This window comes from Calypte anna, chromosome 15 (genome assembly GCF_003957555.1).
Source record: "Calypte anna isolate BGI_N300 chromosome 15, bCalAnn1_v1.p, whole genome shotgun sequence".
In the NCBI taxonomy this organism is placed as follows: domain Eukaryota; kingdom Metazoa; phylum Chordata; class Aves; order Apodiformes; family Trochilidae; genus Calypte; species Calypte anna.
The window spans coordinates 689,786-717,594 of record NC_044261.1 but is presented as its reverse complement, the minus strand read 5'-3'; the positions used below and the strand labels follow the sequence as shown (position 1 = coordinate 717,594).

Sequence of the window (27,809 nt, the reverse complement as noted above, 5' to 3'; positions counted from 1 at the left end):
GGGATGAGTTACTGACCTCCGGGTTTAATTAAACAATATTTTAATGGTGCGCGAGGCGGGGGCTCATATATTAACTCTGCAATAGCCTCTGGAAGTCACAGTGCGGGGCAGGGGGCAGTCACTCGCATTATGAAGCCGCGACAGCCCCGCGACAGCGGCGCTATCGCGACATGGAACCGCGACTGATGGAACCTGCGCGGGGCTCGGGCATCGCCTCCGCCCGTCCCCCCGGGAGGAGCCTCCACAGACGGCCCCGAGAGGGGGGAAAGGGGCGAGGGGAGGGTTGGGGAGGAACGCGAAGAGTCCGGGACGGCGATAGAGGCGATTCCCGGCGATAGAGGCGATTCCCGGCGACAGAGGCGATTCCCGGCGACAGAGGCGATTCCCGGCGACAGAGGCGATTCCCGGCGACAGTCCTGGGCAAGCAATATGCTTGGATATCCGATTCCCACGGCGCTGCTGCTCCCTAGAGCCGGACAAGGAGAAATCGCAGCGATCTGGAGGAGAGGAGGGGAGAGACCCGGCGGGGTTAGGGACAGGAGAGGGGCTGGGGGGATTCGGGGGGATTTGGGGGTTGTTTGGGTTTTTTGGGGTTTTTGTTTGTTTTTTCCCTTTTTTAAAATTTTTTTTTCCCTGTTCTTTTTTCTTTTTTTTTTTTTTTTTTTCATTTCTATTTTTTCCCTTTGTTTCTGGTTAGTTTTTGGGTTTTTTTTCCCCCTACCACAACACCCAGCTTTGTCACAACACCCAGGGTACAAAGGGCCCTTTTTCCTCAAGGTGACAAATCCCATTTTTTTTTCCAGCAAGACCCCAGCGTGGTTTATCCCAGGGTGGGGGTTTTATCCCTAAAAGAGACGGGAAAACACCCGAGCTCACAGCGGGGTCTGGAGCAGTCCCTGGGGCAGCAGCTTTGGCTTTCCCAGGTGGGAGCAGCAGGGACAGCTCCATCCCCTCCTATAGGATCCCAAACACAGCAGGGACAGCTCCATCCCCTCCTATAGGATCCCAAACACAGCAGGGACAGCTCCATCCCTTCCTACAGGATCCCAAACACAGCTCCATCCCCTTCCTATGGGATCCCAAACACAGCAGGGACAGCTCCATCCCTTCCTACAGGATCCCAAACACAGCTCCATCCCCTTACTACAGGATCCCAAACACAGCAGGGACAGCTCCATCCCTTCCTACAGGATCCCAGACACAGCAGGGGCAGCTCCATCCCTTCCCCTGGGATCCCAGACACAGGAGGGGCAGCTCCATCCCTTCCCCTGGGATCCCAAACACAGCAGGGACAGCTCCATCCCTTCCTACAGGATCCCAAACACAGCTCCATCCCTTCCTACAGGATCCCAAACACAGCAGGGACAGCTCCATCCCCTTCCCACAGGATCCCAGACACAGCAGGGACAGCTCCATCCCTTCCCCTGGGATCCCAGACACAGGAGGGGCAGCTCCATCCCTTCCCCTGGGATCCTGGACACAGCAGGGACAGCTCCATCCCTTCCTACAGGATCCCAAACACAGCTCCATCCCCTTACTACAGGATCCCAGACACAGCAGGGACAGCTCCATCCCCTTCCTATGGGATCCCAGACACAGGAGGGGCAGCTCCATCCCCTTTCCCTGGGATCCCAGACACAGCTCCATCCCCTCCCCACGGGGTCCTGGGGCTGCTCAGCTCCCCTGCCCCTCTCCCCATCCCCTCAGGATTCTCCCCAGCAGCTGATTCCCATTTTTCTGCCCCAATCCCACCTGCAGAGCTCAGGAAAAAGGATTTCTGACAAACCCCCTCAGGGAGCAGCCTTGTTCTGAAATCCCACAGCAACCCCCAGGGGATCCCTGGCCTGAGGACAGAGCCTGGATAAACCAAACCCCACAGGCAAGGTCCTAAACCTGGAGCAGGGAGGGGAAGATTCGCCCCAAAAAGTCCCAAAAGGAAGCACAAAACCTTACCTGGAAATCATTAATCTTCTCAGTGAGCAGATGAGGTGTTCTGGGTCACCTGGAATAACCCCAAAGAGAAGGATCAGGAGCCACCCCCTGCCAGTCCCAAACATCCCCAGTGTGTTCCCAGCAGCACGGGAGGGAAACGCTGAGGACACAGAGGGGATCAGGAGCTGCTGCTGACACCTCCTCCTCTCACTCAGCCCTGGTGCCCCCCCAGGAGCCACCAGCAGCAAAAAAACAGAGTTTTGGAGCAAAGAGCAAGGTGGAAAGTGGCTCCAGGACCCAGAGTGGTTCTGGTAGGGAACACAGAACTCCTAAACACAGAGAGGAGCAGAGCAGGGATGAAGGAGCAGGGGCTGAGGAGCACGGGATGGAGGGACCTCAAAGTGTGGAGGGGGGACAGGGACACCCCAGGGATCCAGGCAGGAGCAGGGATGTGTCCTGCAGCCTGGAAGTGCCCCCAGAAGGATGAACCCCAAAGGACAAAGCCCCGAAACACCCATCGGGCTCTCACCTGCAGATGACCTTTCAGGTTGGCAGGAGTTTTGTAATCCCCCTTTAAAACCTGAGGAGAAAAGAAAGTGGGAGTGAGGCCCTGGGGTGGTGGCTGTGCTGACAGCAGAAAATCCACCTCCTCCTCAGCTGCCTCCCACGTCCTGAGCCAGCAGGAACACCCTGATGGGTGCTGTGCACCCTGGGGAACAGGCAGGAGGGGGTCCAAGGGGATCCCAGGGGGGCTCCAAGGGGGTCCCAGGGGGTTCCCTCCTCCCCGAGTGCAAGCAAAGGCAGGGGCTGGGTGACATCCTGCTGGGGCAGGGAGCCAGCACCTCCACTTCTCTCTGGGACTCTTTTGGTCTTTACCATCGTGTCAGTTCTCCAAACTCATCCCAAAAGGACTGAGAGGTCCCTGTCAGACCCCAGAGCCCCAGCTCACCCCCGTGCCCTGCAGCTCCCCAGCAAGCAGGGGGAGCACAGAGGGGCTGGGGGAGAGCAGAGCACTTGGAGCCAGGGGAGCTTTCTGTTTTCCCAAGCCCTGGGCTCAGTGCTGCTGCCTGCCCATCACCTGCACATGGTGACTGGTTCCAGCCACAGCCATTCCCCAGCTCCCACCCCGTGACAAAGGACATTTTGTCCCAGGCCACCACCACGTGCAGGGCTGGGCAGGCTGCACCCCAGAGCAGGAGGAATTCCCTCTGTGTAGTGAGGGGGTTTCAAAGTCTTTCCTTCCAGTCCTGCCCCAGGGACACGACTCAATACTCTGCAATAAAAAAAAAAACAAAACACCCAAAAAACCTGGTTCTGCCCAAACACCTGAGGAGCCCCACTCCTGCTGGGCTCTCCAGAACCACAGCAGAACCTGCAGCTCTCTGGGGGTCAGCCCAGTGTGCCAGCACCCCAAGGACATCCCTCTGCATCACCAGCAACCCCAGCAGGACCAGGGAGGGACAAGCAGAAGGAACCAACCCCACCACAGCACCCCAGGGAACCACCCTGGCTCCATCCTCAGCACCCAGCAGTGCTGCAGCTTCCCCTCTCCAGAAAGGGAGGGAGGGAAGGTTTGGTTCCTCCCCTGCTCAGGGTTGTTTCAGCAGCCTCTTCAGGCTCAGGGACCCCCAGTGGGCTCAGGGACCCCCATCCCCAGGTCAGGACCCCCACACCCACATCAGGACCCCCTTCCCCAGGTCAGGACCCCCTTCCCCCAGGTCAGGACCCCCACGCCCAGGTCGGGACCACTATCCCCCAGGTCAGGACCCCCATGCCCAGGTCGGGACCCCCTCCCCAGGCAGTGTCACTCACTCTGTGTGTGTTGTTGACAACCCAGGGGTCGGGGTGGCCATAGTTGGGGGGGTTGGCGTGGGGGTCATATCCCAGCCTGGCCAGCATGGGTGCAATCTGGGCCATGTCCTGCAGCACATCCCCAGGGATGTGCCCCGTCCATTTGGATAATGCTTCCAGGTTCACTGGCTTGATCACCTGGTCTGTTGATCTTTCTATCCTAGGGGGGGAAAAAACAAAACAAAAACAAATCAAAAAGGCAAACACAAGATCCTGAAAACAGCACTGAAAATCTAAAAAAAATTCTGCTTCTCTTTAGGTAAACTTGGAAAAATTTACTCTGAGCAAATGGTGCTGAAAGCCCCAGAGAAATGGGTGCCCCAGGCAGGCAGGGGGGGCTGCTTGTCTGGTGCCCTTCCAGCAGGGACTGAAACCTCCTTTTGGGAACTGAAGGGATGGGAGAGGAGCAGGAGGTGAGAGGAGGGGAACAGCCCTGGCAGAGGCAGAGCAGGGAGTGCTGGGTGTGCCTCCAACCAGCAGAATGCCTGGGATTCTGCAACACCAGCACCAAACCTGGCAAGAACTGCTGCACTCGTTAGCAGCAGAGTTAATTGTGGCAAGGAGGTGTCTGAGGACAGGTGGAGAAAAAGAGGCTGGGATGAGCTCAGGTTTCAGAGCATGCAGTTCTCAAATCAGGGAGCAAAACTCTTCTGCAAGTGTTAAGAGATGAGTAAAAGAGTTACCTGATCCTAAACTCCTCTCCTGAGAAACTGCTCTGCTGGGCACAACAGATTTATAGTTATATTTATAGTTATATTTATAGTTATATATTTAGATTTGTATCTGTATCTATATTCACACTGTGCCTATCACCATATTGATAAACATTCTGTGGAGCTGCTCTGACAGCAGAGGTAAGAACAGGAGTCACAACAGCCTGGCAGTACCTCAGCACTTCTGGTTCCAAGCAATTTAAAAAAAAAAAAAAAGAAAAAAAGGAAACAAAAAAAAGGAAAAAAGTCCCAAGGCTTTGCTGCCAGCCTGGTGTTTAACACTGGTGCTGTTGGAGCACAGGGAAGGGATGGAAACTGTGCCAAGGGAGGGTTAGGCTGATGTTGGGGAATATTTTGTCACTGAGGGGGTGTCAGGCATTGGGATGGCCCAGGGGGAGTCACCGTCCCTGGGGGACGTTTGGAGCTGATCCTTAGGGACAGGTTTAGGAGTTGGTGTTGGGCACAGGTTGGGCTGGATGAGCTTGGAGCCTGTTCCAACCTAAACACTCAGTGATTCTGTGAACCCCCATCCCTGGGGCAGCCACTCACTTGGAGAGCGAGACCCCCCCGGGCTTCCCGATGAGCTCCTCGTGGTGCAGCACGGCCTCGCTCCAGGAGATGCCCAGGAAGTGGGAGATGGCGCGCAGGGAGGGCTCGGGGTGCAGCACCAGCTGCTCGTAGTAGACGGGGAGGCATCGGGAGGGCCCGACCTCCATGCACTGCGCGTACATCACCTCGATGGCCTTGTTCCACTTGGCCAGGCAGTCCCGGTAGCTGCTGAGGTCGAAGCCCGCGATGGTCACCTTGCGGGTGATCATGGAGTGGACGGAGGCCCGGCCGTCCCGCACCATCAGGAGGAACTTGGAGTTGGGGAAGATCCTGGAGAGGTAGACGGAGGACTTGAGGGTGAAGGGGTCCTTGTTGCAGAGGAACCGGGCGGGCTCGCCGTGCTTGGCGATCACCTCCAGGATGAAGGCTTGCATGGCCGCGTCCAGCACCGCCTCCGTCACCCCCGCCTCGTCCAGACGCATCTTCTCCCGCCCGGACCTGGCCCACGCCTGCCTCATGGCCAGCACCCTGGGGATCACCCGCGTCTCCTCGCCGCACCGCACCTCGGGGTGGGCGTCCAGCATGGCCCTCATCAGCGTCGTGCCGCTGCGCGGGACCCCCCCGATGAAGATCAGGGGCATCTCCTTGCTGTAGCGGTACTCGACCTGCCGGGAGTCCCTCAGCACCAGCTCCTCCTGCTCGGGTCTCATCAGCGCCTGCCTCCTCTGGCTCAGAACCTGCTGGCACTCCAGGACCTGCTGGCCCAGCTGCAGAGTCACCGTCAGGGCCACCACGGCGCCCACCGCCAGCAGCACCCTCCTCGTGGTCACCCTCATCCTCCCCTCCTCCTCCTCCTCCTGATGGGACGCTGACCACGCTTCAGCTTTCAGACTGCAAACCTCCAACCCAAGGGGCATCTGCAAGAGACACGGCACGGTCAGGGCACCCCGGCATCCTGCCAGGCTCTGTCTTCAGCACGCTGACACCATCCCGGGATTTATCAGCTCCCGCACCCAGCAGCAGCTCCCAGCTCCTGCTCCCCAGGAGTTAATTGACGTCTGTCTGGAGCACACCCAAAGAGATTATCTCTGGGCTGCCTGTGCACCCAGAAACACAGGTTTGCAGCTGGAGAAAAGCTCCAAGAACAATTCAGAGAGGAGGAGCACCACATACCCAGTCCTTAAAAATAAAATAAAATAAAATAAAATAAAATCTCTATAATAATAGAGTCTGTTCCCTCGCAGGTGAAGGCCAAACCCTCCCTGCAGTTCCCTTGCCTTCTGCATCTGAGCTCAGCTCACCACCACCTCATCACTTCAACCCCTGGACCAAGGGGTGGACTGATGATCTCAGAGGTCCTTTGCAACCCGGCTGATTCTATGATTCTATGATTCTATGATTCTATGATTCTATGATTCTATGATTCTATGATTCTATGATTCACTTCTCCAGCCAGAAGCCCTGTGGCTTCTTCAGTTCCCATGTGCAGCCAGAGGGGAAGGGGAAAGCTGAAGGAAGAGCAAAAGGAAAGCATCAGGTGCAGATCTGAAGGGTCTGAGCCAGGAGACCATAATTAATAATACAAAATTAAACAGCTCCCCACTAGACTGAAACACTTGGAGAAATTACCCCCCCCTCCAGGCTAACTGGATCCCCCTCCTGAGGCACTGACCTTACACACAAATCCATGCAGACTTCCTCAGGCACTGAGACATTTTGGGTTCTGTGCCTGCAGGGAGCAGGCAGCCCGTGTGTTCTGCAGGATCCCTGCTCTGCATCCTGCCCGGGAAGGCTCCTGAGCAGCTGGCACTGCTCCACACACCCTCCCCTTCAGCTGGGAACCCAGGTTTTGCAATCCTGCCCGGGCTCACCCAGGGATTTCAAGTTCTTTGTGACTCTGTGGCTGGGGTGGGAGCTGAATGGTGTGGAAGGAACGGGATGTCCACACGTTTTGTTTCACTTGACAGTCCAAAGAACTCCTCCAGCAACAGAAAAAAACGTTTTCTCCTCTCAGCTCTCCACGAAATAACAGCTTTAGCAGCAGCCTCTCTGAAGCCCTTGGTGGTGGGGAGCAGGCAGGGGACCCAGCCCAGCACCCAGCACCTCCTGGAGCCCCAGGACTTGCTCCCTTCCCCTGCCCACCCACCCGCTCTGCTCAGGGGGTTTCTGCCCCTTCTCTGCCTGCCCCAGTCCAGCACCACAACCCCCTGACCACCACGGGGATCTCTGGGGCTCCTCAGCTCCCTGCTTAACACGTGCCAGGCTTCACCCAGCCTCAAGTGCTATAAACAGGCACAGATGCTGGGCTGCTGGCTAAGAGGTAAATCAGAGCAAAACAGAACAAAAAAACCCAAAAAAAACCCCAAAACAAAACACACACACACACAAAAAAACAACACAAAAAACCCCGAAACAAAAACAACAACAACAAAAAAACCCCCAACAATCCAAGCAAAACCAAAAAGCAAACAAAAAGATCCTAACCATTTAAAAAACAGCCCAGGCATTTCTGCAGCACTGAAGTAAGACCAAAGGAAGAGTCAGACCCATGACAAAGGCAAGCACTCATCTGCTCCTCCCTGCTACCTTCATCTGCTCCACTCATGTAAATATACTCAATTGTTCACCCGAAGAAGAACTGCAAATGCCACAAGACCCAGTTCAGTGCTTGGGAGCCAGAGCAGTCAGGATTTAAGGCCAACTGGAATAATTAGGGCAATGCAGACCAAGACAGGGTAATTAGCAGGAAAGCTCTGCAGCTTGGGAAGGAGGCACAGAGGTGCTCTGTTCCCTGGAAAAACAATTCCCAGGGTTTCCCACCAGGATAACCCCAGAAGCTCTGTTTGGAGAGGAACAAGGGACTGACTCCTTTTGCTGTGTGCAGAAGGGGGTGGCAGCACCGTCCCTTCTCCTGCCCACCCAGCTCTTTGGGGGGGATCCCCCCTGTACCCAGGAGGGCTGAGCTATGCTCAGGAACTGCAATCCATCCCACCACTTCCCTTCCATCTCTTCTGTGCAAACCCTCCCACTCGGAAGTCCCCCCCAAAATGTGCAGGGTCTGTCTGTCTGTGGGAGCAGGGGGATGGATAATTCCCTCCCCAGCAGATAGCTGGTGGAACCCCCCTGGCAGAGGGGGTGTCAGGGCTGTCTGATCAGACCCAGCCTCCCAGCTCTGTGGGTGCCCACGCTGACTCCCAGGGCTCCCCTGGGACATCCAAGAGGGGACTGGAAAGCCATGGGGAGCCCCAGTGCCAGGAGGTGACCCCAGGCTGGAGCCCTGAGTGCAGCTGGGACACTGCAGACAGTGACAGACTCTGACCCCCAGCCTGGGGCTGTCCCCAGGAGCTGGGGGGGAAGGGACAGCAGAGCAGTGACAAACAAGGACATGAGGTCCTTCTGTGCTTTGCCTGCTGATCAGCCAGGAGTACACACACAGCTTGAACCACTCCTTGCAGAGCCAGCACAGCATTCAGGGGGTGGCAGGGACAGTGTGCACCAGCAGGTAAATATCCAGCAGCCCAGACCCAGCATCCCAGGGGAAGGGGCTGCTCTGGCACTGCCAGGGGGGGTGCTTACCTTCCCCCAGTGAGTTCATTTTGCTGCTGGCTGAGCTTCATGCTGGGATGCAGGTGGCCACCAAAAGACCTAACGGGGAAAAAAAGCAGCAGTGTCACTGGTGTTTATTTATGGCACAGATCTGTGGCTGCAGGGAGGAGTGATGCTCCCCTCCTCACCACCTCCCCCTGCCCACAGCCTCCTCCCAGCCCAGGGCAAGGGGGTCCCAGCTCATGGTCAGAGACTCAGCACCACCCCGGCAGCATTTGCAGGGCTGAGGCAGGAGGAGAAAGAGAGGGATGCAGAAAGGCAGCTGCTGTTTGAGGACACGAAGCTGCAGGGGGACAGGAGCAGCCAGGATGTGTCAGACCCTGGGGACAACAGTCCCAGCATGGCACGTGGCCATTGCTCACCAGTGCCGGGGGGGCCTTCCTGCAGCCAGCTCCCCCTCAATGCACCATGGCCTCAGAGGATGTTTTTGAGAACATTTCAAGCATGGACACTAATTGTTATTCCAGCCACCCGAGAGTCTCCTCCTCTCCTGCCACCAAACGTCACGCAGCCCCTCCACTCACTCCAGAGCTCCTTAGAAACCAGAGGGAAACTCCACCCAGCAGCAGCAGCTCCGTGAGAACTTATCCTCAGCAGACACATCCCCCCCCTTCCCTGCCAGGCTTCCTGCTGCACCCTGCTCTGATGGCCCCCCCTGAACAGGGGGTTTTGGGTTGGGATGTGGCAGAGCCCCGAGCCCAGCCCAGACACAACCTGCTCAGGAAACAGCTCCAGCACTGCCCTGCCCATGACAGACACACAGACACAGACAGACAGACACACAGACACACACAGACAGACACACACACACATAGACACACAAACACACACTTGCAGATTTCCTTCCTGATGCCTCCCACCAGCACCAACCCCCTGTGGCCTCCTCATCCTCCTCCACTGCCCACAGCTGAGAGCATCTCTGCCAAGAGCCAGGGAGCCCAGCACCACCTCCAGTGATGAACCAACAATCCAGCTCCATTCCAGCTGAAGCAGCAAAGTGCTACAAACAAACAACTACACCAATCTCCACAAGAAGCTCAGTTATCATCAAAAAATGCCTCTTTTTTCCCCCCCTCCCTCTTTCTTGAAGCCATTCCCAGAGATGACTGCTGTTAACTGTGACTTCCCCAAGAGACTTAGGTGTGGTCTGGAAAACTTTATCTCAAATCCTTGGTGCTCAGTAAAAAGGATGAGGAAGTGCAGATGTCTTTGTGGCAGGGCAGCAGCAGGAGCTGTAGTCAGCAGTACAGATCCTAACTTATCTGGCTCCCATCTTTACAGTTCAGCAGAACTTAATCACTTAATTGCTACGTTGCAGTTAATTCACACACAGCAAACAATAAACACAGCAACCACCGTGGGGACTTGTCCAGACGTGCTGTCATCTCCTGGGTGACACCTGGTGGCATTTCACAACACCCCAGGAGGCCAGGGCATCCCCAGAGCAGGACAGAGATGCTCAGCCCTGAGGAGCATCAGCAGGGAGGGATCAAACCAGTCCCAGGAGAGGAAAAATGGGAAGGTCCAGGGGGCTGAGGGTGAGGAGCTGCTGGCACACAACATATGGGGGAGTGCTCTAGCTCAGCTTCAAAGCATCCCAAACAAAAGCTGAAAAACCATTTTTTTTAAAGAGAGTCCTCAAGAGGTCCACGAGCAGCCCTGGGGAAGCAGGAGGGATGGGTGCTGAGGTTGGCCCCACAGCATCCCCAGCCCTGTTGCACAACCCAGGAGATGCCTGGATTGATCCCAGGGGGCTGGGCAGCCTTGGGGGAGCAGAGCCCACCCTGCCCTGAACCCCCTGCCCACCCCCAGCTGCACAACCAGGGGCTCCAGGCAGTGAGAGGAGCCCAACTTCACCTGCATGGAATGAACCTGCTGGACAGAACCTGCAGCACTCAGAAAAACCCCAACCAATCAAACAGTAAGTTGCTTTCAGGCCATCAAGTGGTGAGAACAGAAACATCACCAGCACAGCAGCTTGTGCTTGCTTTTGCTTTGCAGGCCACAAACCCTGGCGTATCTACAGGAACCAGAAGCCAATCCCATTATAAATACGTGGATTTTGGAGCATTTCTGGGTTAGTGCCCCTCTGAAAATCCCCGAGCAAAACAACCAGCACTGTGCTTTGCATTTGCACTGCCAACATCATCCATTCCAAATAAAACTGGGAAAAAAAGAAAAAAAAAGGCAAAAGAGTGTCCCAGCAGACACCTTAGCACCCAGCCCATGAGGAGAGTGTTGAAGGCTGCACCTCAGCACACAACCAGCTCAGGTCACCTCTAGGACAGCCGTGGGACACCCTGACACTGCTGCTGGGATCACCCCAGGGATGAGTGGGGCTCTCTAAAGAACATTTCTCCCCCAGACATGAACCCTTCCTGTGGTAGGGGAGGACACAGAGGAATTTAATTCTCTACCTTGGGAGATAACCAGCAGAGTTTGATGCCCTGAGGATTAAGACAGGGCACATCCTTTTCAAAGGCAGCTTTCTTGCTCAGAAGAGCCATCCAGGTGGGCTCCTGAGCCATGCAGAGCATCCTCAGAGAGCCTGTCCTGGGCTGCATGGCACAGCCTGCTTCCAAACCACAGCAACAAAGACTCAACAAGGCATTTCACAGAACAAACATACTGTTTGCTTATCGCCTTAAGGCTGTTAGGATTAGAAAAAACATTTAATTATCCCCTGCTCAACACTTCAGCACTCCTGAAATAATAAAAACCCCACCAGCTGACAGCAGCTTGGCTCCTCCTGCCTCTCCTCCCAAGCACAGCACTGGCATTTTATCATCCTCTGATGGAAACCACAGCAGCCACTTCTGCCAACCTCCCCGTCAGGCAGCAGCCTTTGTCTCAAACTGCCTTATTAATTATGAAACACCCCAAGTGGGAGCTGCTGGCAGTGATGGAGGCACCCACCCCAGTGACCTGGCACAGCCACCCTGCCCACCACCCCCGGGAGATGGGCTCCCTACTTTGGAAGAATCGGTGCTGAAATGGGACAGGAGCCCTGCAGAGGGATGGATGCATCTGACTTTTAATCAACCCACAGCTCCAATTCACAGAGCTTTACCTTTGCTTAATTACTCTGCAGTCGCTGCCTCGGGGATGGGGGGGGGGGAATGACAAAGGCAAAGCCATCACGGGTGCCACTGCAGGGATGGTGACACCCAGACAAACACTGACCAGTGTCCCCATCACCCCGCTGCCCCACAGGGCTGGACGAGGGGATCTGGGAAGCAGAGAGCTGTTCCCCTGCTCCTCCAACCAGGGTCCCTCCAGCCCCCACCCCAGGCCCAGAGGAGCCAGCAGTGTGCCCAGGTGGCCAAGAAAGCCAATGGCATCCTGGCCTGTATCCGGAACAGCATTGCCAGCAGGTCCAAGGAAGTGATTCTGCCCCTGTACTCAGCCCTCGTGAGGCCACACCTGGAGTACTGTGTCCAGTTCTGGGCCCCCCAGTTCAGGAAGGATATCGAGGTCCTGGAGCAGGTCCAAAGGAGGGCAACCAGGCTGGTGAAGGGACTCGAGCATAGACCCTACGAGGAGAGGCTGAGAGAACTGGAGTTGTTCAGCCTAAAGAAGAGGCGGCTCAGGGGAGACCTCATTGCTGTCTACAACTCCCTGAAAGGAGGATGGAGCCAGGGGGGGGTTGGGCTCTTTTACCAAACGACTTTCAACAAGACAAGAGGGCATGGACTTAAGTTGTGCCAGGGGAAGTTTAGGTTAGATATTAGAAAGAATTTCTTTACGGAAAGAGTGATCAGACATTGGAATGGGCTGCCCAGGGAAGTGGTGGATTCTCCGTCCCTGGAGATATTTAAAAAAAGACTGGATGTGGCACTGAGTGCCATGGTCTAGCAACCGCAACGGTGGTTCAAGGGTTGGACTCGATGATCTCTGAGGTCCCTTCCAACCCAGCCAATTCTATGATTCTATGATGATTCTATGATTCTGGAGCCTGCAGCCCCCATGAACCCACTGCACTCAGTGTGACTCTTCCAACACTGAGCAAAGGTTGCCCACCTGAATGTGGGTGGTCAGAGCCATGGGGGAAAAGTTAGAGGGGAAAAAAAAAACCAAAAAAACCTAAAAAAAAAAAATACTAAGGATCTACCAAAAAAACCATTTTCCAAATGCAGGTGCCAAACTGTAAGCCTGACCAGGCTCCATTCCTGCACACACAAAGGTCAGGATTTGCAAACAAAAGGTTCCTTCTGCAAGAGAAATCCCCAAAACCTCAAATTTGCTTGAGAAACAAAATCAAAATATTTTATTTCCCCATGCAGCAACACCAGGCAGCCCCAGAGCAGGAGGCATCGGCTGAGGAGAGGGTGATGTGGGCAGGGAAGGGAGGGGAGGGAGACCCTGCTGCCCCCCCCCTCTCTGCTCATCCCTGCAGGACATGGTCCTGAGCACAGAGCAGCCCTGGGAGCTCCACCACAGCCCTGCTGGGCTCAACATTTCCCCTGCCACAAGGGAAGTTTGGGATTTTCACAAAGCCAGTGGTTTGGGGAAGGGCACAGAGCCCTGCCCAGCACCCACACAGAGCTCATGTCCCTGCACAGCCCCCGAGGTGCCACCACCCCCTGTCCCAGGAGAAGCTCTTCCCATGGAGCCGTGGCTGGAAGCAGAGGCACCGGGTCCTTCCCTGCTGTTCTGTGCCTGTCCTGGCAGACACAGGACCCTGAGCACCACATCCCGGAGCTTTAGGGCTCGGTTCCTGTCTGCAGAGCTGTCCCAACCCCTACCACAGCACGTCCAGGCACAGTCACTGCCAGAAACCGTCACCCCCACCACAGGATCCACCCCCAGCACCCAACAGGAACAGAAGCACTGGAAACAAAACAAAACAAAACAAAACAACCCAACAAAACCAAACCACAGCCCCGGCTGCTTCTCCCTGCCCACAGCAGCAGCTCTGGAGCCTCTGGTCCCTTCTCCGTGGAGAAGCTCCTGGATGCCGTAGCTGCTTGTGGATTCCCTGGTCTGGGTTTGGGCTCTCGGAACCAGCTGCTTGCTTAACTTCCGAGCTCTGCAGATTGAGCAACCCCCTGCTGCTATCGGAGGTTCTTGTTTGCAGACCCTGCCAGGGGACAAAGGGCTCGGGGTGGCTCGGGGGGACCTGCTGCTCGCTGCATGGCTCCTGCAGGAGTTTGCAAACTGGTATAAAAAAGAGCAGGCAGAGGACAACCCAGGAAGCTTCCCTGGCCTGGGCACTTGCTGCAAGATCTGAAGTAAAACAGGCTCTGCTGAGACTTCCTATAAACGCATCACAAATTCGTCAGAGGACACATCTGTGCAGTGCCAAATAAAACCACCTGCTGGGTGTTTGTTTTCTCTCTCCAAAATTGCTCTCAACAGTCACTGCGTTTCCCACTGCTCCTGCCATCCCCTGAGGGTTCAGGGTACCTGTAACGCAACCTGCATCTCCTTAAAATAGCGACAGAAATCACTAACAGTTTGTAAAACCCACAGGCAGGCAGTGCCACGAGCTTTGCCCATCGTGAGCCCCCCAGCAAACCTCACCCTGCAGAGCCCCACGGCACAGGGGAGATCTGCAGGAATGCAACAAGCTCAGCACTCCTGCCCAAAACACCAGGCTGCTGGGGGGCACTCACGGCTGCACCCCCTAACAGCCCCTTCCTACAATTTGTCCCCCTGTGGGTTCATGCACAGGCTGTGGGGCTGCCATGAAGGTCAGCACTGGAATTCACCCCCCCAGTTTCAGGGGCACACTCGTCCCTCCCCAGGGGCAAGAAACACCGATTCCTGCTGGGTGCCACAGGCAGGCAGGGCCCGGGCAGGGGGCAGAGCTGCAGCAGACACAGTCTTGAGCAGACACACTATTACAAAACCCCTTTTGGAGGAAACGTTTGAACCTGCGTTGGCACTTGACAAGCTCCCCAGGAGCAGGCTGCAGTATTCCCAGAAAAGCAACGTCAAATTTGGAAACCTGTTAGTACAAATCATGTTAATCTCTCCACTCAGCCTTGCCGGGTAACCCAGCTGTGCAAAGGGGAACCTCACAGCCCTGCTGTTAAGCACAAGCAGCTGGAGGGGCCGGGCTCTGACTCTGCAGAGGAAGACGTGTGAAAGGGTTTCAAGCTGTGAGATGTTTTTTTGGACAGACCCAGCATGCAAGCAAAGAGAGCAAGGGACAGAGCAAAGGCCCGTGCAACGCAAACCATACCCTTGCCATGGAAGATGGTGGCCCAGCTCCTGTTGCTGGCAGCACTGGGCAACTGGGACTCCGGCCACGAGACCCGAGGAACTTGAGCTTGCTACAGGAATAGCGTGGATGTCAGACCCCTGCACTGAGGGGCTGGGGACAAGGGGGGTGGGCAGGGAGAGCCCTGGTGTGCTGGGTGGGCTGCAGGGCACCGAGGCAGCTGCTTGAGAACCCATCTGCAGCCCCCCGGCCAGGGACCTGCACCCCCCAGCCCCCCAGCTGAGCCTGTGGCTGCCCCGGACTCAGCAGCTGCCAGAACCTTTCAGCCCAAAAGTCGATGGCAACGCTAAGCAAGACCCGTGGGCACCCAGCACTCGCTTCCCCAAGCCACGGTGACACAGGCAGCTATGTCACCTGTGCCAGGTCACCCCAGGGCTCAATCCCGGGAGTGCCACTGGACCGGCAGCCTGCTCTCCGCACCACTGCCCTGCCCGGTACCGCCCGGGGGAGGGAGGGCGCAGCACGGTGCTGAGCTCCCAAAGGGTGCCCGGGAGACCGGGGAAGAGGGGAGCGTCCCGGGAGGCGGGAACGGGGGGGAAAAGGTGCACGGAGCATCCTGCGCTGGGCACCCAGCACCCCCTGCTCTGCACCGCACGCAGCTCGCACTGCTTTGTGCATCCCGCTCGGAGAGATGCGGTGTGCGCTGGGCACCCTGCACCGCACCGGGCATCCCCTGCACCGCACCGAGCACCCTGCACCGCACCGAACATCCCCCGCGCCCCAACCATCCCCGCGCCCCCTCCGCTCCGCACCGCGCACCGAGCGCTGCCCGCCCGTTACCCAGCACCGCCGGTTCCGGTGCCGTGGCCCGAGCGGTGCTGTCAGACCCGCACCCGCACCCCCGCCTCTCCCTACCGACCGCCCCCCCAACACCCCCCTCCCCTAGAACCCCACACTCCCCCCCATCCCCGGTACCAACCCCACTCCCGGTACCGCCGCCGACCCGGAGCGGCGCGAGACGCGGCGACGTCACGCGCACGAGGGGACGGGATCCCCGCGCCGCCCCACTGCGCGTGCGCCGGGCGGGCGGTACCGGTACCGGGACCTGCAAGGAGAGGGGGGGGCTAGGAGGGGATCAGGAGGGTGTCGGTCCACCCGGGGGTCCCGAGGTGCGTGACCGGCGGTCCCGCAAGCAGAGTGGGGGGTGATTAGTGCGGGCGGTAATTAATTAGCAAAGGGGGCGGGGAAAGGTCCCGCCCCGGGAGGGAAGGGGAGCGTCCCGGGGGAGGAAGAAAAACGCCTCGGCAGGCAAGTGGGGTTCGATTGACTGCAATTACTGCCGCTAATCGTTTAGCGCCCGGGGCTCGGCGCTCACAGATCTGCTCTGAGTACGGAACCATCCCCGGGCCTCCCGCTGCCCCCCACCCCGCAGCGGCACCGGGAGCCTCCGTGATCCGATCCATGGTCCCGTCTAGGAGTCCTGCACAGTCCAGCCCAGAATCCCCTCCATGGTCTGACGGCTCCCGGGGTGCCCTGAGCTGTCCATGGGTGCGAGGCCAGGCTGGAGGAGCCTCCTGTGCCCCCCGTTCCCGTGCATGCTCCCGCTTTCACCAGGGTCTCCCCTGTGAGAGGGGTGTGGGGGGGTCCCTTCTGAGAGCGATTCCCCTGGGAATTCCACCCTCCGGCACATCCCCCCCGGCTCCCGCAGGAGGCTGGAGCAGGCCGGACAAGCGGAGCTGACACCGAGCATCCCCCCGGCCGTGCTCCTGCACCACCGGCCCCCCGGCAGCTCTCGTCTCCTCGTTTTTTTTTTTTTAATTTGCCTCACAAGGTCGAGTACATCCAGGGAATGTGCAATGTACAAGGAAAGTGCTGAGCAGGCGAGCGCGGGGGGAGAGGGGTGCCCCACGGGGCCCGGGACTCGTAGCTAGCAGGCGGCGGGCTCAGTCGGAGGGCACGTCGGGGGTGACAAAGGTCCCCTTCTGGTCCCACTGCATGTCCCGGATGCGGCGGATGGACTGGATCTGGGGCTGGAAAGCAGACCATTCGTTCCAGTGTCGGAAATCCCCGGTCTCAAAGAGGTACTGGTAGCCTCGGTAGCCAGGGTACTGGTACCCCACCCAGCTATAGGGAGAGAGCAAACAGAGGGCACCTGAGTGAGGTCCGAAGCTGCAAGCAGCAAAAAAATAAATCCCAGAATGAACCGTGTGGTGCTTCCTGCTGCCCCAGAGCCCCCCGTGGGTGCAGGGGGACACGGGGAGCCTGGCAGGAGGCAGCCTGGCTTACGTTCCACTGGGCACCTGCACGCTGCCCACACGGTCACAGAAGCCATAAGCCCAGAGGCTGGGCACATCATCCTCCTGGATTTCCATCTTGTTCCCCTTGAAGTCAGCAGACTCGTAGAGGGAGATCTTGTGGTCCTCGGCCTCCTGGGGAAGAGGGAGGGAAGGTGCTGGGTCACGCAGCCCAAGCCCTGGAGCTCAGTGCTGTGGGGCAACGGGCAGGGTTTCTGCTCCTGGGGGGTTTCTGCTCCTGAGGGGTTTCTGCTCCTGGCCCACTCACCATTTTGATGGGACGCATGGACATGAAGCAGTCGCTCCGGTAGCTGCTGGACCAGGTGTCCCAGCGGGGGTACTCGCCCTTCTCCAGGATGAACATCTCCCCACGCATGTTGGCCTGCTCGTAGGCCACCCAGCTGGGGGGAGAGCCAGGACACGACCGTGGGTCAGATGCCACCCGGCAGCTCCTTTCCCACTCAGCCATCCTGCAGGCTGGGGACCCAGGCTCCCAGCACCCAAAAAGGTGGTGGGTGTCAGAACTGTCCCCACCGTGCTGCTCCCACCCATGGCATGTGGCTGGTGCTGGTGGGGCACACCTCCGAGGCCAGCAGCAGACAGCAGCCTGCTGGCAGTGCTCCCTGCCTGGGGAGCACAGGACCCTGAGGCAGCTGGCAAGCCCTGCAGGCTGCACACTGGAGCTTTGTCCTTGTGTTGTCTCAGGACTTTGACTGTTTTCCCTCTGGCACCATGGAGCCGGAACCAGGCCTGCCCAGGCTGTCATCCTGCACGGCTTCAGCCAGCTCTGGCCTTCATCCCATCCCCAGGATGCGGGCTCTGGGGTTTGTTCAGCTGCAAGGTCACCTCTGCAGCAGTGCACGAGGTGCTGCTGTGCTCTGAATACCTCAGGGCTCCAAAAGCCTTCAGCACCACAACAGCCCTGCGTTTGCTCCTTCCCTTTCCCCTGCAAAGCAGGGACACTTCTGCAGATGCCAACAGGTATTTTCCTCCTGGCAGCAGACCTGTTCAAGCACCACAGGAGGTCTGACCTTGCTCTGGCTTCTAGGGCTGACCTTGGCTGATTTCCCTTTTCTTTCCCTCAGTAAATTTTTGGGCACAGTCTCACCAGTGACAAGAAGACTCTGAGGACCCCAAAGACCCTCAAGTACTCTGTTCCCCCAGTTTACTCCTCTGTCTAGTGCAGCTTCCCAGGTGTCACACCTGAGCTCCTGCGGGGCCATCCACCCCCCTTTCCTTTCAAGAACAGTCTTCTGTTCCGGGTTCCTGATGAAAAAGTCATCATCAGTGCTGCATGGTGTTATTCAAGGTGACCACAGGTGACCTTTCCCAGTCCCTCAGGGCTGCTGGCAGGACAAGCATTGTCCCCTGTAGCCTCCCAGCAGCAGTGCCATGGCACCAGGCTGCCTTCCTGGTCACGGTGTCTCCAGCCAGGCATGGCCATGGTGGGATGCTCACCCATCACTCTGGTTATCCAGCTTGGCCATCATTTATGTCCTTGCCTGTGTGACTTTCAGACCTTCCCAGCCTGTTCCTGCTGCTCAGCTGCCCAGCACAGGCAGGTGTGTAGGGCTGTCCCCCCTGCCCTATCTCTGTGGTGTCCCTGGCCACCACCCTGGTCCAGGACACCCACCTTGTGTCATCTTGGCTTCTCTCAATTCCGCAGGCCTCTTGTGTTTCATGGACAGCCCGGGGAAGCAGAACTGGTGGATGCCTTTCCCCAGCCTTGGGCTTTGCCTCTAGAGGCCTGGCTGCTCCCCAGGACCAGGTCCCCACATCCCCAGGGCATCCCCAGGGACACAGTCCCCTCCCTGGCCGGGGTCACTTACGGTCCAGAGGTGACAATGACACTGCGAACCCGGTCGAAGCCACGGTCCCCAAGGTTCAGGCACTCGGTGGTGAACTCCATCTGCCTGCCCTGGAAGTTCTCCTGCTCGAAGACAATGATCTGGGGGCAGAGGGAGAGGGTGGGACAGGACAGGGACACTTTGAGAGTGCTGCGGGCAGGGTGGTCCCACGTGTCCCTGCATGGACCCTGCACGCAGGAGCCCGCAGCATCCCCTGTGGCTCTCCAAGGCTGCCTCCAGATTTCCAGGGCTGGTGCCCAGGAAGGCTGAGCTGGGCTCAGCCCCATCCCCTCCTGGCAGCCACCTCTGCTCCCAGACAGCCTCATCCAGCCCCCAGTTTTGCTGCTCCACATCTCCCTGTGCTGGTGGCCATGTCAGGCCCCAGCTGGTCCAGGAAGGAGCTGCTTTTCCAGGAGCTGTGTCCACACTGTGGCCTTTACTGCCTGGCACGCTCAGAAGTGTCACTGGAGCCTCCCAGCACTCTCCCCTCATCTCCAGCCCCACTGCAGGACCTGGGTGGCACCCAGCCCTGACACCCTGACCCATGGGTGGAGCATTTCCAAGGCCAAGGGGGACCTTGGACCATTTCCCCTGGTCCAAGGGGGACCTGGAGCATCCCTCCCGCAGCAGCCCACGGGTGGCTGCCCTCAGGTCACTGCTGGCCAGGGGGATGGAGTGGAGAGGGACAGCACCACCTGCCCTCTCCTCCTGCTGACTGTCCCCAAGGTGCTGCCACTGTCCCTCACGGCAGCACCGTGTCCCTGCAGTGGGGAGCAGCAGAGCTTACCCTGAAGGCTTCTGTGGAGGGCTCCTCCTCCTTGCTGTTGGCGATGAGCGCAGGGTCGAGGGATGGAGCTGGTGCTGGGGCTGTGTTCTCCTTCTCCTCCGCAGCCTGGCCGGGAGCAGTGGGTTTTGTGGTCTCAGACATCGTGGGGTTGGGCTCAAGTCTAGGACAGGGCACCAGGCAACAGCAGCTTGGAGGGGAGGCAGAGATGTGGGCACCAAGCACCCAGCCCAGACCTTGCCCTGCCCTGGGGATTGTCTGACTGGGATGAGGGGGTTGGGGAGCTGCTGGGAGGTTTCCCCTCAGGGTTCTGCCTTCACCAGAGTCACCACGGGAGGCCCTGGCTTTCCACACTCTCCTTCTTTGGCCCAGAGAGTCCTGAGCATGCTCCCATCACCCAGGTGCTCGCTGCTCTCCCCAGCTGGGCTCCTGGGGAGGGGATGTCCCACACGGGCTGTGCCCGGAGCCTGGCTGGGCCCTGGGGCAGCTCATCGGGGGGTGGCAGGGGACAGCCCTGCTTTGCAGGCACCTCCAGCAGGCACCTGGCCCTGCGGGTGGCCAGCGGCTGCCAAGGTGACGGGATGCTGAGCACCAGGGTGCTCCCGGATACGGTGACCGGAGGGGTGGCCACGGCTGAACCCCTGCTTTTCCCTCTCCCACCTCGGGTCCCGGGAACTTTGTCCTCTTACCTGGGCAGCTGCTGCTTCTTGTTGGAGTGAGAGGGCTGGTGTTTTGGGGTGCATCGAGGCCCCCACTTTATAGCCTGGCAAGGGCAGACCCCCGGGTGGGAGCACAAAGGAATCGCCAGCTCATCAGTGTCTGCACGCCCGCCCCGTCATCACATCCTGCAAAGTGCTGGCCGAGCTGGAAGCCTCTCCCCGGCCCCGTGCCCAGCCGCTGAACCCAGCACTTTCCTTTGTGCCCGCGGCACAACAGAACCTCTGACCGTGCCACTTTGCAGCAGCTCCCACTGCCCCGCGTGCCCCAACCCCGTCAGGGCATAAATAGCCCCTGGCCCAGCACCCTGCCCATCACCCCTGGCACCAGGCCTGCAGGGACACCAGCCCTGGCTCCTGATGGGGAGGCTGTGCCAGCCCCAGGCTCTGTGGTGCCCAGACCCAATGCTGCACAGTGCCCATCCCCGTGGTGCCTGCTGCTCCTTTCTCCCCTCCACACACCAACTCTCTTGCTTTGGACATCTCTCCACAGCTGGGAATGCCTGAGTGTGCTGCCCTGGAGATGCCAGGAGGGGAAACTTCAGTGTTTTGCAATGCTTCAGGAGTTGGGTTGGGTTTTTTTGTTTGTTTTTTGGTTTTTCCCAAATGCCATGTAATCAAAGACAAAACTTCCCAACCCTTTTCAGTCCCAGACAGCAGTGTTCTGGTGTTCTCCTTCCAGGATGTCCCTGCTCACTGATGTTAGCCTGGTTTTTTTACCCTGCACCATTCCCCTCCCACACAGCATGGTACCAAACCCCACGCAGGATTTTGGAGCACCAGGGCTGTCTGCAGCTCAGAGCAGGCAGAGCTGTGGGGGGTTGGTGGGGATGCACTGGGCACCAGTCCCTGTGGTGGCTCAGCCCATGATGCTGCACCAGGAGGCACGGTGGGGGACCTTCCCCTGGTTCCCACCCAGCCTGCCATCAGCTGCTCTCCCTGTTTGCCCACTCTGATCCTGTTCATCCTGTAGATCCCTGAACACTTGTGTCCTCCTGGGCCTTTCCAACCACCCCAGTGCTCCTGGCTCACTATCACTGGCAGCAGTGACAACAACCCAAGGCTGCGTGTTCAGGGAGCTCAGAGCCCTCAGTTTAGCCATTAATTTTCATGAAGTGCCAGCCAGCAGCAGTGGTATCCAGCTGCACCCTCCAGGCTATTGCCCCAGAATCCCAAACAAAAGCATTTATTGATCCCTTTTTCTTTTCCCCTGGTTTATGTGGGGTGCTGCTGCCCCCTTCTCCCTGGGCCCTCCCTGCAGCCTGGTCTCTCACCTTGATGCTGGGCAGCTCTTTATGATTCATGTCTTTCCATTTGCATCTGGTTTCACTTTTGTTAGACACATTTCTATTTTCAGCTGCATTTTCTGCCTTGCCAGCAGCTCCTGGGCATAAACCACCAGGTCTCACCCACATCCCTGATCTTGACACCCCTTTCCCTCCCAGCTCCCAGCATGTTCTGGCCTGGGCACTGCAAACCATGCTGAGGGGCTGAGCTCTGCTCCTGGTGGCTGCTCCGTGCAGCTCTGGCTGTTCCTCCGAAGGCTCAGAAGCCTGCTGTTTTTTTCCTGAGATGGTGCTGTGGGAGGGCTGACAGTAGGGATCTGTCCTCAGGGGATCCTGAGGCCCCTGGACATAAAATCTCTGCCCCCTCCTCCTCGAGCATCCTTGCCGCTGGCTGCAGCCGATTTGAAAAGCTCCTCTATGCACCATCCTGCTGCATGCAGAGCTCCTGCTGCTGCCATCTGCCCGGGCTCGGACCCCCCCGCTGCCAGCACGACCCCAGGATGATTTAGGGTTGGTGGGGGGTGTCACTGTGAGCAAAGCTTCAAGGTATTTAACAACCGAAAGCTGTTCCAGGTCCCTGTGCCCAGAGGCAGGGTCTGCTGCAGCGGTCCCGGAGCCTGGATCTGTATCTTAACCCCTCCTAATGCCTCTGCAAACCTGAGCCGGGATTCCCCGTGGACCCGGTCCCCGACTGTCACCACGCTCCGTGGATGCTGTGTGCTCAAGCTGCCCGGTTGTGGGGAGAGCTGCTCCGGCCTGGCAGGGAGAGCAAGTGCTGCAGCCACCCGAAATGCAACTTTCCTCAGAGGTGCTCTGGAGCTGCAGGGCCGGGAGGCAGAGCCCCTGCCCGGTGGTCCGGGGGAGCGGGAGCCGCAGCATCCCCGCTCATCAGCTTCCCCCCGGCCTCGCCTTTGTTCTGCCCGGTCCCTCCTCCCCGCCATGTGCTGAGTTAGGGGTTTCGGTAATGCTCTCCTGGGCTCTGTCTCTATCTGGAGGCTATAAAAACCCAGCGGAGGGCTGCTGGACATGTCACCTCCCGGGCACCAGCTCCTCAGCCCAGGTAAGCGCAGGAGCCCGGTGGCAGCTGCCCCTGCCCTGCGTGGCCGGGAACTGCCAGCGCAGCCACCCTGGGGACAGGAGGAGGAGGAGCCGAGGCTGCTGGCGTGGCACGGCATGGCACGGCATGGTGGGGGGCTGCAGAGTCCTGCAGAGGGGGCAGGAGGAAAAGACAGCGGCTGTGGCCCGGCTGTGGCACTGCTCGGCGTGGGGACAGGGTGGCCGGGGCAGCAGGGACAGCAAGGACTGCGGCTGCTGCTCAGCCTGGGCATGTGGGCACTTCTGTCGTGGTCCCGGCTCGGTGCTGCCCCGGCTGCGGTCTGGGGACCGGCATGGGGCTGCCTGCACCGGGGGCTTTGTCCTGGGAATCCGCCCCTGGCAGGAGGAAACTCCTGGTGCAGGGCAGGCAGGGTGCTCACCCCAGTGCCACGCTGCCAGGATGGCTGCCAGGCACCCACTGCCCTGCCAGGCACCCACTGCTCTGCTCCTGCAGACCCCCAGGGCTGCCTCCCTCCCCACCAGCATGGAGCCACGCGTGGCTCCCGAGGGCAGCTCCACGCAGGATGAGGCTGGAGGGAGCACGGAGCAGAGGGCTGCTCCTGCCTCCTTCTGCCTGTGCTGCCTGTGCCATGTCCTGAAGCCCAGTGCTGGGCCATGGGAGTGCCAGGGATGTGCCAAGCCCCCCACACAGGGCTGGTGGGTCTGGGCAGGCTCTGACCCTCCCTCCTGCTCCCCTGTGCCCCAGCAGAGCCACCATGACCCAGCGCTGCAGGAGATCCTCTGGTCTCTGGAAGGTACGGGGGCCTGGGAGGACTGGTGACACAGCCTGAGCCCCCTGAGCACCCAGGCGTGGGAGTGCAGCATCTGCTGGAGGCCTCTGTACCCCCTGGGAGCCCCCTGACCTACCCCATCCTCCCCAGATCGTGGTGTGGGATGAGGCTTTCTTCCAGGGCAAGAAGCACGAGTTCACCTCCGACTGCTACAGCACCGCAGAGCACGGCCTCAGCACCGTCCGATCCTGCAAAGTCGAGAGTGGGGCGTGAGTGGGGGTCTCAGGGGGCTGTGGGACCCCATAGGTGGAGGGTGGGTGGAGGACAGGGGTCTCCAGTTCCTCTTGCCAAACCCAAGCCATGGGGCTGCCTCTTTTGGGGAACAGCTTCATCCTCCCGTGGTGCAGCAGGCTCTGCCCTGGGGGTGAGTGGGGTGGTGGCTGCTGTGGGGGTCTCACCCTGCTCCCCCCTGCTGGCAGGTGGGCAGGGTTCGAGCACTGTGGCTTCCAAGGGCAGCAGTTTGTGCTGGAGCGTGGAGAGTACCCGTGCTGGGAGGCGTGGAGTGGCAGCAACGCCTACCACGTGGAGAGGATGTGCTCCTTCCGCCCCATCACCTGCGCTGTGAGTGTCACTGAGTCACAGAATACTGAGGGTTGGAAGGGACCTCGAGAGGTCATCGAGCCCAATCCCCCTGCCAGAGCAGGGTCACCTAGTGTAGGTCACACAGGAATGCACCCAGGCAGGTTTTGGATGTCTGCCCCTGACCCAGCTCCCAGTGCCCAGTGCCCACCTGGGGGGTGGACAGGGTGGCCATGACAATGCTGTCCCCCTCTCTGTGGCAGGACCACGGGCACAGCAGATTGATGCTCTTCGAGCAGGAGAACTTCCAGGGCAGGCGGGGGGAGCTGAGTGATGATTGCCCCTCCCTGCCTGCCCTGGGCTGGGGCAGCAGTGCCGTGGGTTCCTTCCTCGTCTGCTCCGGAGCGTGAGTACCTCGGGGGCTTGCACCCTGCCAGGACCCAGCAATGAGGGCACAAATCAGAGCCTGGAGGGCCTCTGGGTGCTCTGTGCTGCTTCCAGCCCTGAGCAGGCTCTGTGCTCTGCTGCAGGTGGGTTTGCTCGCAGTACCCGGGGTACCGGGGCTTCCAGTACCTCCTGGAGAGCGACAGCCACGCGGGGGAGTACAAGCACGTGAGGGAGTGGGGGTCCCACGCACAGACGGGACAGGTCCAGTCCATCCGAAGGGTCCAGCAGTGACAGCAGGGGCCACCGTGGCACCAGCAGCCATCTGTCCTGTGGGATGGGGGGAGCAAAGCTCAATAAAGGCTCAGTTGTCCAAGGCGGCGCTGACAGTTGGGGAGGGGGTGCCATGGGGGGGCCTGGCTGGGAGCTGTGCAGTGCCTGAGGGCTCTGGGGGGCAGGGGATTACCGTCCCTTTCTGTCCCTGCACTCCAGCAGGGGCATCCATGTCCCTGTCACAGGCAGGCAAAGCCCCTGCCCGCTCACACACGTGTCCTCAGCCCAGCTGCTGAGCCCCCAGAACTGTGGGGCCAGGGCAGGGTGTCCAGGCCCAGTGCAGGGGTGAGGAGCTGCACATCCCACTGTCCCATCCCTGCCCCAGCCTGCCAGCTGGCTCAGGGGCTCTGCAGGATTCCCACATCCCTGCCTCCCCACAGCCCCCACCTGGTCCCCAGCCCCATCACAACTGGGAGGACCCGTGTGGCCTCACTGCCCAGGAGCTGCAGGGCCCAGCAAGCTGCTGCTGCTGCTCACTGTGCACCCATCCCTGCACCCACACTCACTTGGGCACCACAGGGGTGCAGGGGACCAGGAGAAGCTGTGAGTTGTCCCCGGAGCAGCAAGGTGACACCTTGATGACAGCAGGCACAGGCAGAGCCCACTCCCCAGTGCCTGGCCCTGGGCTGGTGCTGCAGGGACCCTGGGGCAGTGAGGAGCTCCAGGGGGCTGGTGGGAACCCATCTCCTTCAGCTCGAGAGAAAGCAGCAGTTAACTGAAGCTGAAAATGTGACAGTGAAAGGCTGGTTTGGAAACATTCTCATTTCAGAAGAGCTCTGGAGAAAAGGTTTGAAGTGAGGAAAATGTCCCATTGCTGACCTTTGCAGCAGCAGGACCACCACCAGAGACAGTGCTGCCCAGGAAGGGATTCTCTCTGCAGGAAATCATAGTTAAAAATACAGAATGGAAGAAGAAACAAAAAGATTTGGGATGGGCTGAGTGAAACCCTCCTCCCACCCCAGGGCAGATCTGTCATGGGGCTGCCAGCCAGGGAGACCTGGAACAGTGGAGCTTCAAGGCCACATCTGGTGGGGACCCCTGTCCTGGCCAGCCCACCCTTCCCCTGCCCAGCCCCACAGGCCCGGGGGGATGTGTGTGGCTGGGAGCAGGGCCAGCACACAGGCAGGCACGGCGAGCAGCTGGTGAGAGGACTGGTGGGTCCCTGGGGACCCATCAGGGACCTGGAGAACAATGCAAGGGCCCAGCAGCTGCACAGCGCTGTGGAGGGGCTGCCCCAGCCCCCCAGGGCACAGGATGGGGCTCTGCCCCCTGAGCACGGGTGGGCATGGGGCTGTGATGCTCCCACCCCCCGTGCTGGCACTGCTGCTGGGATGTGCCCCCAGGCCGGGGGGTCTCTGCCATCCCTTTGTCCCCAACGAGCACGGCTGGTTCCTGTGCACCACGTCCCCAAGGGGTTTTGCACAGCACCCCCTTCCCCGTGTCCCCTACTCCACATCCTCCGTGTCACTCCCACTGCTATGGGGTGCCCACCTCACCCCAAATGTCCACCAGGGCGAGCCCCGGGGCCTGGCAGAGGGGGGACGGTGGCCTTGGCAGAGGGGGCTGTGGCCTGTCTGCTGTCCCTGGCTGCAGAGGGGTGAGGGTCCCCGGGGTCCGTCGAGGGGTGGGTGCCCCCGTGCTGTGCCGCAGAGGGAGCGGTGCGGGGCCGGGGGGCGGTGCGGGGTTGGGGAGGGGTGGGCAGGTGTCTCGGCCGCATTTCCACGGACTGGGAGCTGCAGCATCCTCCTGCGCCGTAGGTAGGGCCGGGCGGGCCCGGCGGGGGCTGCGGGGAGGAGGAGTTTGCATGGCAATCCCTTCCTCAGGGATGCTCTCTGGAAAGCTCCAGCACAAAGAAGCTGCGCGGCGGCGGGAGCGTGCGGAGCCGCGGCCTCAGCCCAGCCCCCCCCCGGACACCAGGTAACACCACGCTTAAATTTCGCACTGCTCTTTTCCCGATGGAAATATGGCTGGGGGTGGTGGGGGGTCTGGGGGCTCGGGGGCACCAGGCGGAGCCCCGGGATCCACCTCCTGTCTCTGGCCGTGATGCCCAAACAGGAGCCGGGAGATGGGGCCGCTCCTGGGGCATTAAAAAAAAAAAAAATTAAATAAATAAAAACCGCCCCCGCCCCTAATATATAGTTATTATGAGTATAAATAATTCCCACGTGATCGCCCAGCTTCCTTCTCCCGAGGGTGCCAGGCTGGGCCCTTTGTTAGGGGCAGGAGCAGCAGTGAGTCCTCAGCCGCACCCCGGGCCGGGGGGGATGCTGAGTCCTGAGGCAGCACCCACCTCCCTCCCGGCACCTCTGCAGCCTCCCCCCTCCTCGCCCCTACCCCCCTAAATTAATAGGAACTGATGCACCACTTGTTTGTATTTTTTTTCAGAAACCTCATCAAGAATAGGGCTCGAGACAGGTAAATGGATTCTTGCCCGGTTTTCAGTGCCCCTGGAAGGAAATGTTGCCAAAATGCTGGTTTACTTCTTTGTCTTGAAACCACCATTTTCTCCTAAACCTGGTGATCTTAGGTAGGGAGTTAGAGGAGAGGCTGGGGGCCAGCACCCCTCCAGGGCCATCAGCACAGCCCTTCCCCCTGACAGATGCTCCTTTTCAGGAGCCATTTTCTCTCTCTCTCTCATTGTCTCACCGCCTTTTGTGTCCGCAATTACCTCCTGCCCGGCGGAGCCCAGAAACAATCAGGTTTTCAGCCGCTCCTGGGCTTACAGGGGACCCTCTGGCCCCTAACCCCCCGGGGCTGCCCGTGCTGCCCAGCCCCCGGCCCTGCAGATAAAGGCAGGAGGCACCCAGCACCGCTGCGGCTGCACCAGAGCCGGGGCAGTGCCGAGCCTGGGCACTGCGGGGTGACAGCGAGGGACAGCAGAGCTGAGGACAGGGGTGTGGAACCCCCCTGCCAGCTGCTGGGGGTCGGGGGTGCCCAGACGCC

At 59.4% G+C, this 27,809-nt stretch overlaps 3 protein-coding genes across 5 annotated transcripts; 1 reads left to right on the top strand and 2 right to left on the bottom strand.

Annotated features, from left to right (window-relative positions):
• Positions 1 to 16: 16 nt before the first annotated feature.
• TPST2 (tyrosylprotein sulfotransferase 2) lies at positions 17 to 16,005 on the bottom strand. Of its 3 annotated transcripts, none has more exons than XM_030460893.1 (8): positions 15,973 to 16,005; positions 14,839 to 14,929; positions 8,622 to 8,690; positions 5,046 to 5,962; positions 3,745 to 3,943; positions 2,462 to 2,512; positions 1,954 to 2,002; positions 17 to 497 (listed from the first exon to the last, which is right to left on the bottom strand). In XM_030460893.1, the coding sequence occupies exons 4-7, from the start codon at positions 5,960 to 5,962 to the stop codon at positions 1,973 to 1,975; spliced, it is 1,197 nt and encodes a 398-aa protein (XP_030316753.1). In that variant the 5' UTR covers positions 8,622 to 8,690; positions 14,839 to 14,929; positions 15,973 to 16,005; the 3' UTR covers positions 17 to 497; positions 1,954 to 1,972. The 3 variants fall into 3 exon arrangements, with proteins under 3 accessions (XP_030316753.1, XP_030316752.1, XP_030316754.1); XM_030460892.1 differs by lacking the exon at positions 15,973 to 16,005 and adding an exon at positions 15,797 to 15,925; XM_030460894.1 differs by lacking the exons at positions 14,839 to 14,929; positions 15,973 to 16,005 and adding an exon at positions 15,797 to 15,925.
• A 643-nt stretch (positions 16,006 to 16,648) lies between these two features.
• On the bottom strand, positions 16,649 to 19,899 carry CRYBB1 (crystallin beta B1). Its single transcript, XM_008493922.2, has 5 exons — positions 19,746 to 19,899; positions 18,941 to 19,059; positions 17,380 to 17,512; positions 17,104 to 17,246; positions 16,649 to 16,941 (listed from the first exon to the last, which is right to left on the bottom strand). Exons 1-5 carry the CDS (start codon positions 19,884 to 19,886, stop codon positions 16,761 to 16,763), a joined length of 717 nt encoding a protein of 238 aa, XP_008492144.1. The 5' UTR covers positions 19,887 to 19,899; the 3' UTR covers positions 16,649 to 16,760.
• Positions 19,900 to 23,519: 3,620 nt separating this feature from the next.
• On the top strand, positions 23,520 to 24,827 carry CRYBA4 (crystallin beta A4). Its single transcript, XM_008493911.2, has 5 exons — positions 23,520 to 23,594; positions 23,721 to 23,839; positions 24,050 to 24,191; positions 24,413 to 24,555; positions 24,680 to 24,827. The coding sequence occupies exons 1-5, from the start codon at positions 23,556 to 23,558 to the stop codon at positions 24,825 to 24,827; spliced, it is 591 nt and encodes a 196-aa protein (XP_008492133.1). The 5' UTR covers positions 23,520 to 23,555.
• The last annotated feature ends 2,982 nt before the right edge of the window (positions 24,828 to 27,809 follow it).

Excerpts from the sequence above, each read along its gene's own strand:
- CRYBB1 (XM_008493922.2), bottom strand. The coding sequence starts at position 19,886 with ATGTCTGAGACCACAAAACCCACTGCTCCCGGCCAGGCTGCGGAGGAG. Across the intron at positions 17,513-18,940 it reads GTCATTGTCACCTCTGGACC|CTGGGTGGCCTACGAGCAGG; the intron begins GTAAGTGACCCC and ends CTCTCCCCCCAG. Across the intron at positions 17,247-17,379 it reads CCATGCGTCCCATCAAAATG|GAGGCCGAGGACCACAAGAT; the intron begins GTGAGTGGGCCA and ends CCTCTTCCCCAG.
- TPST2 (XM_030460893.1), bottom strand. The coding sequence starts at position 5,962 with ATGCCCCTTGGGTTGGAGGTTTGCAGTCTGAAAGCTGAAGCGTGGTCA. Across the intron at positions 2,513-3,744 it reads TTGTCAACAACACACACAGA|GTTTTAAAGGGGGATTACAA; the intron begins GTGAGTGACACT and ends TTTTCTCCTCAG. Across the intron at positions 2,003-2,461 it reads ACCTGAAAGGTCATCTGCAG|GTGACCCAGAACACCTCATC; the intron begins GTGAGAGCCCGA and ends GGGTTATTCCAG.
- CRYBA4 (XM_008493911.2), top strand. The coding sequence starts at position 23,556 with ATGACCCAGCGCTGCAGGAGATCCTCTGGTCTCTGGAAG. Across the intron at positions 23,595-23,720 it reads GATCCTCTGGTCTCTGGAAG|ATCGTGGTGTGGGATGAGGC; the intron begins GTACGGGGGCCT and ends CATCCTCCCCAG. Across the intron at positions 23,840-24,049 it reads TGCAAAGTCGAGAGTGGGGC|GTGGGCAGGGTTCGAGCACT; the intron begins GTGAGTGGGGGT and ends CCCTGCTGGCAG.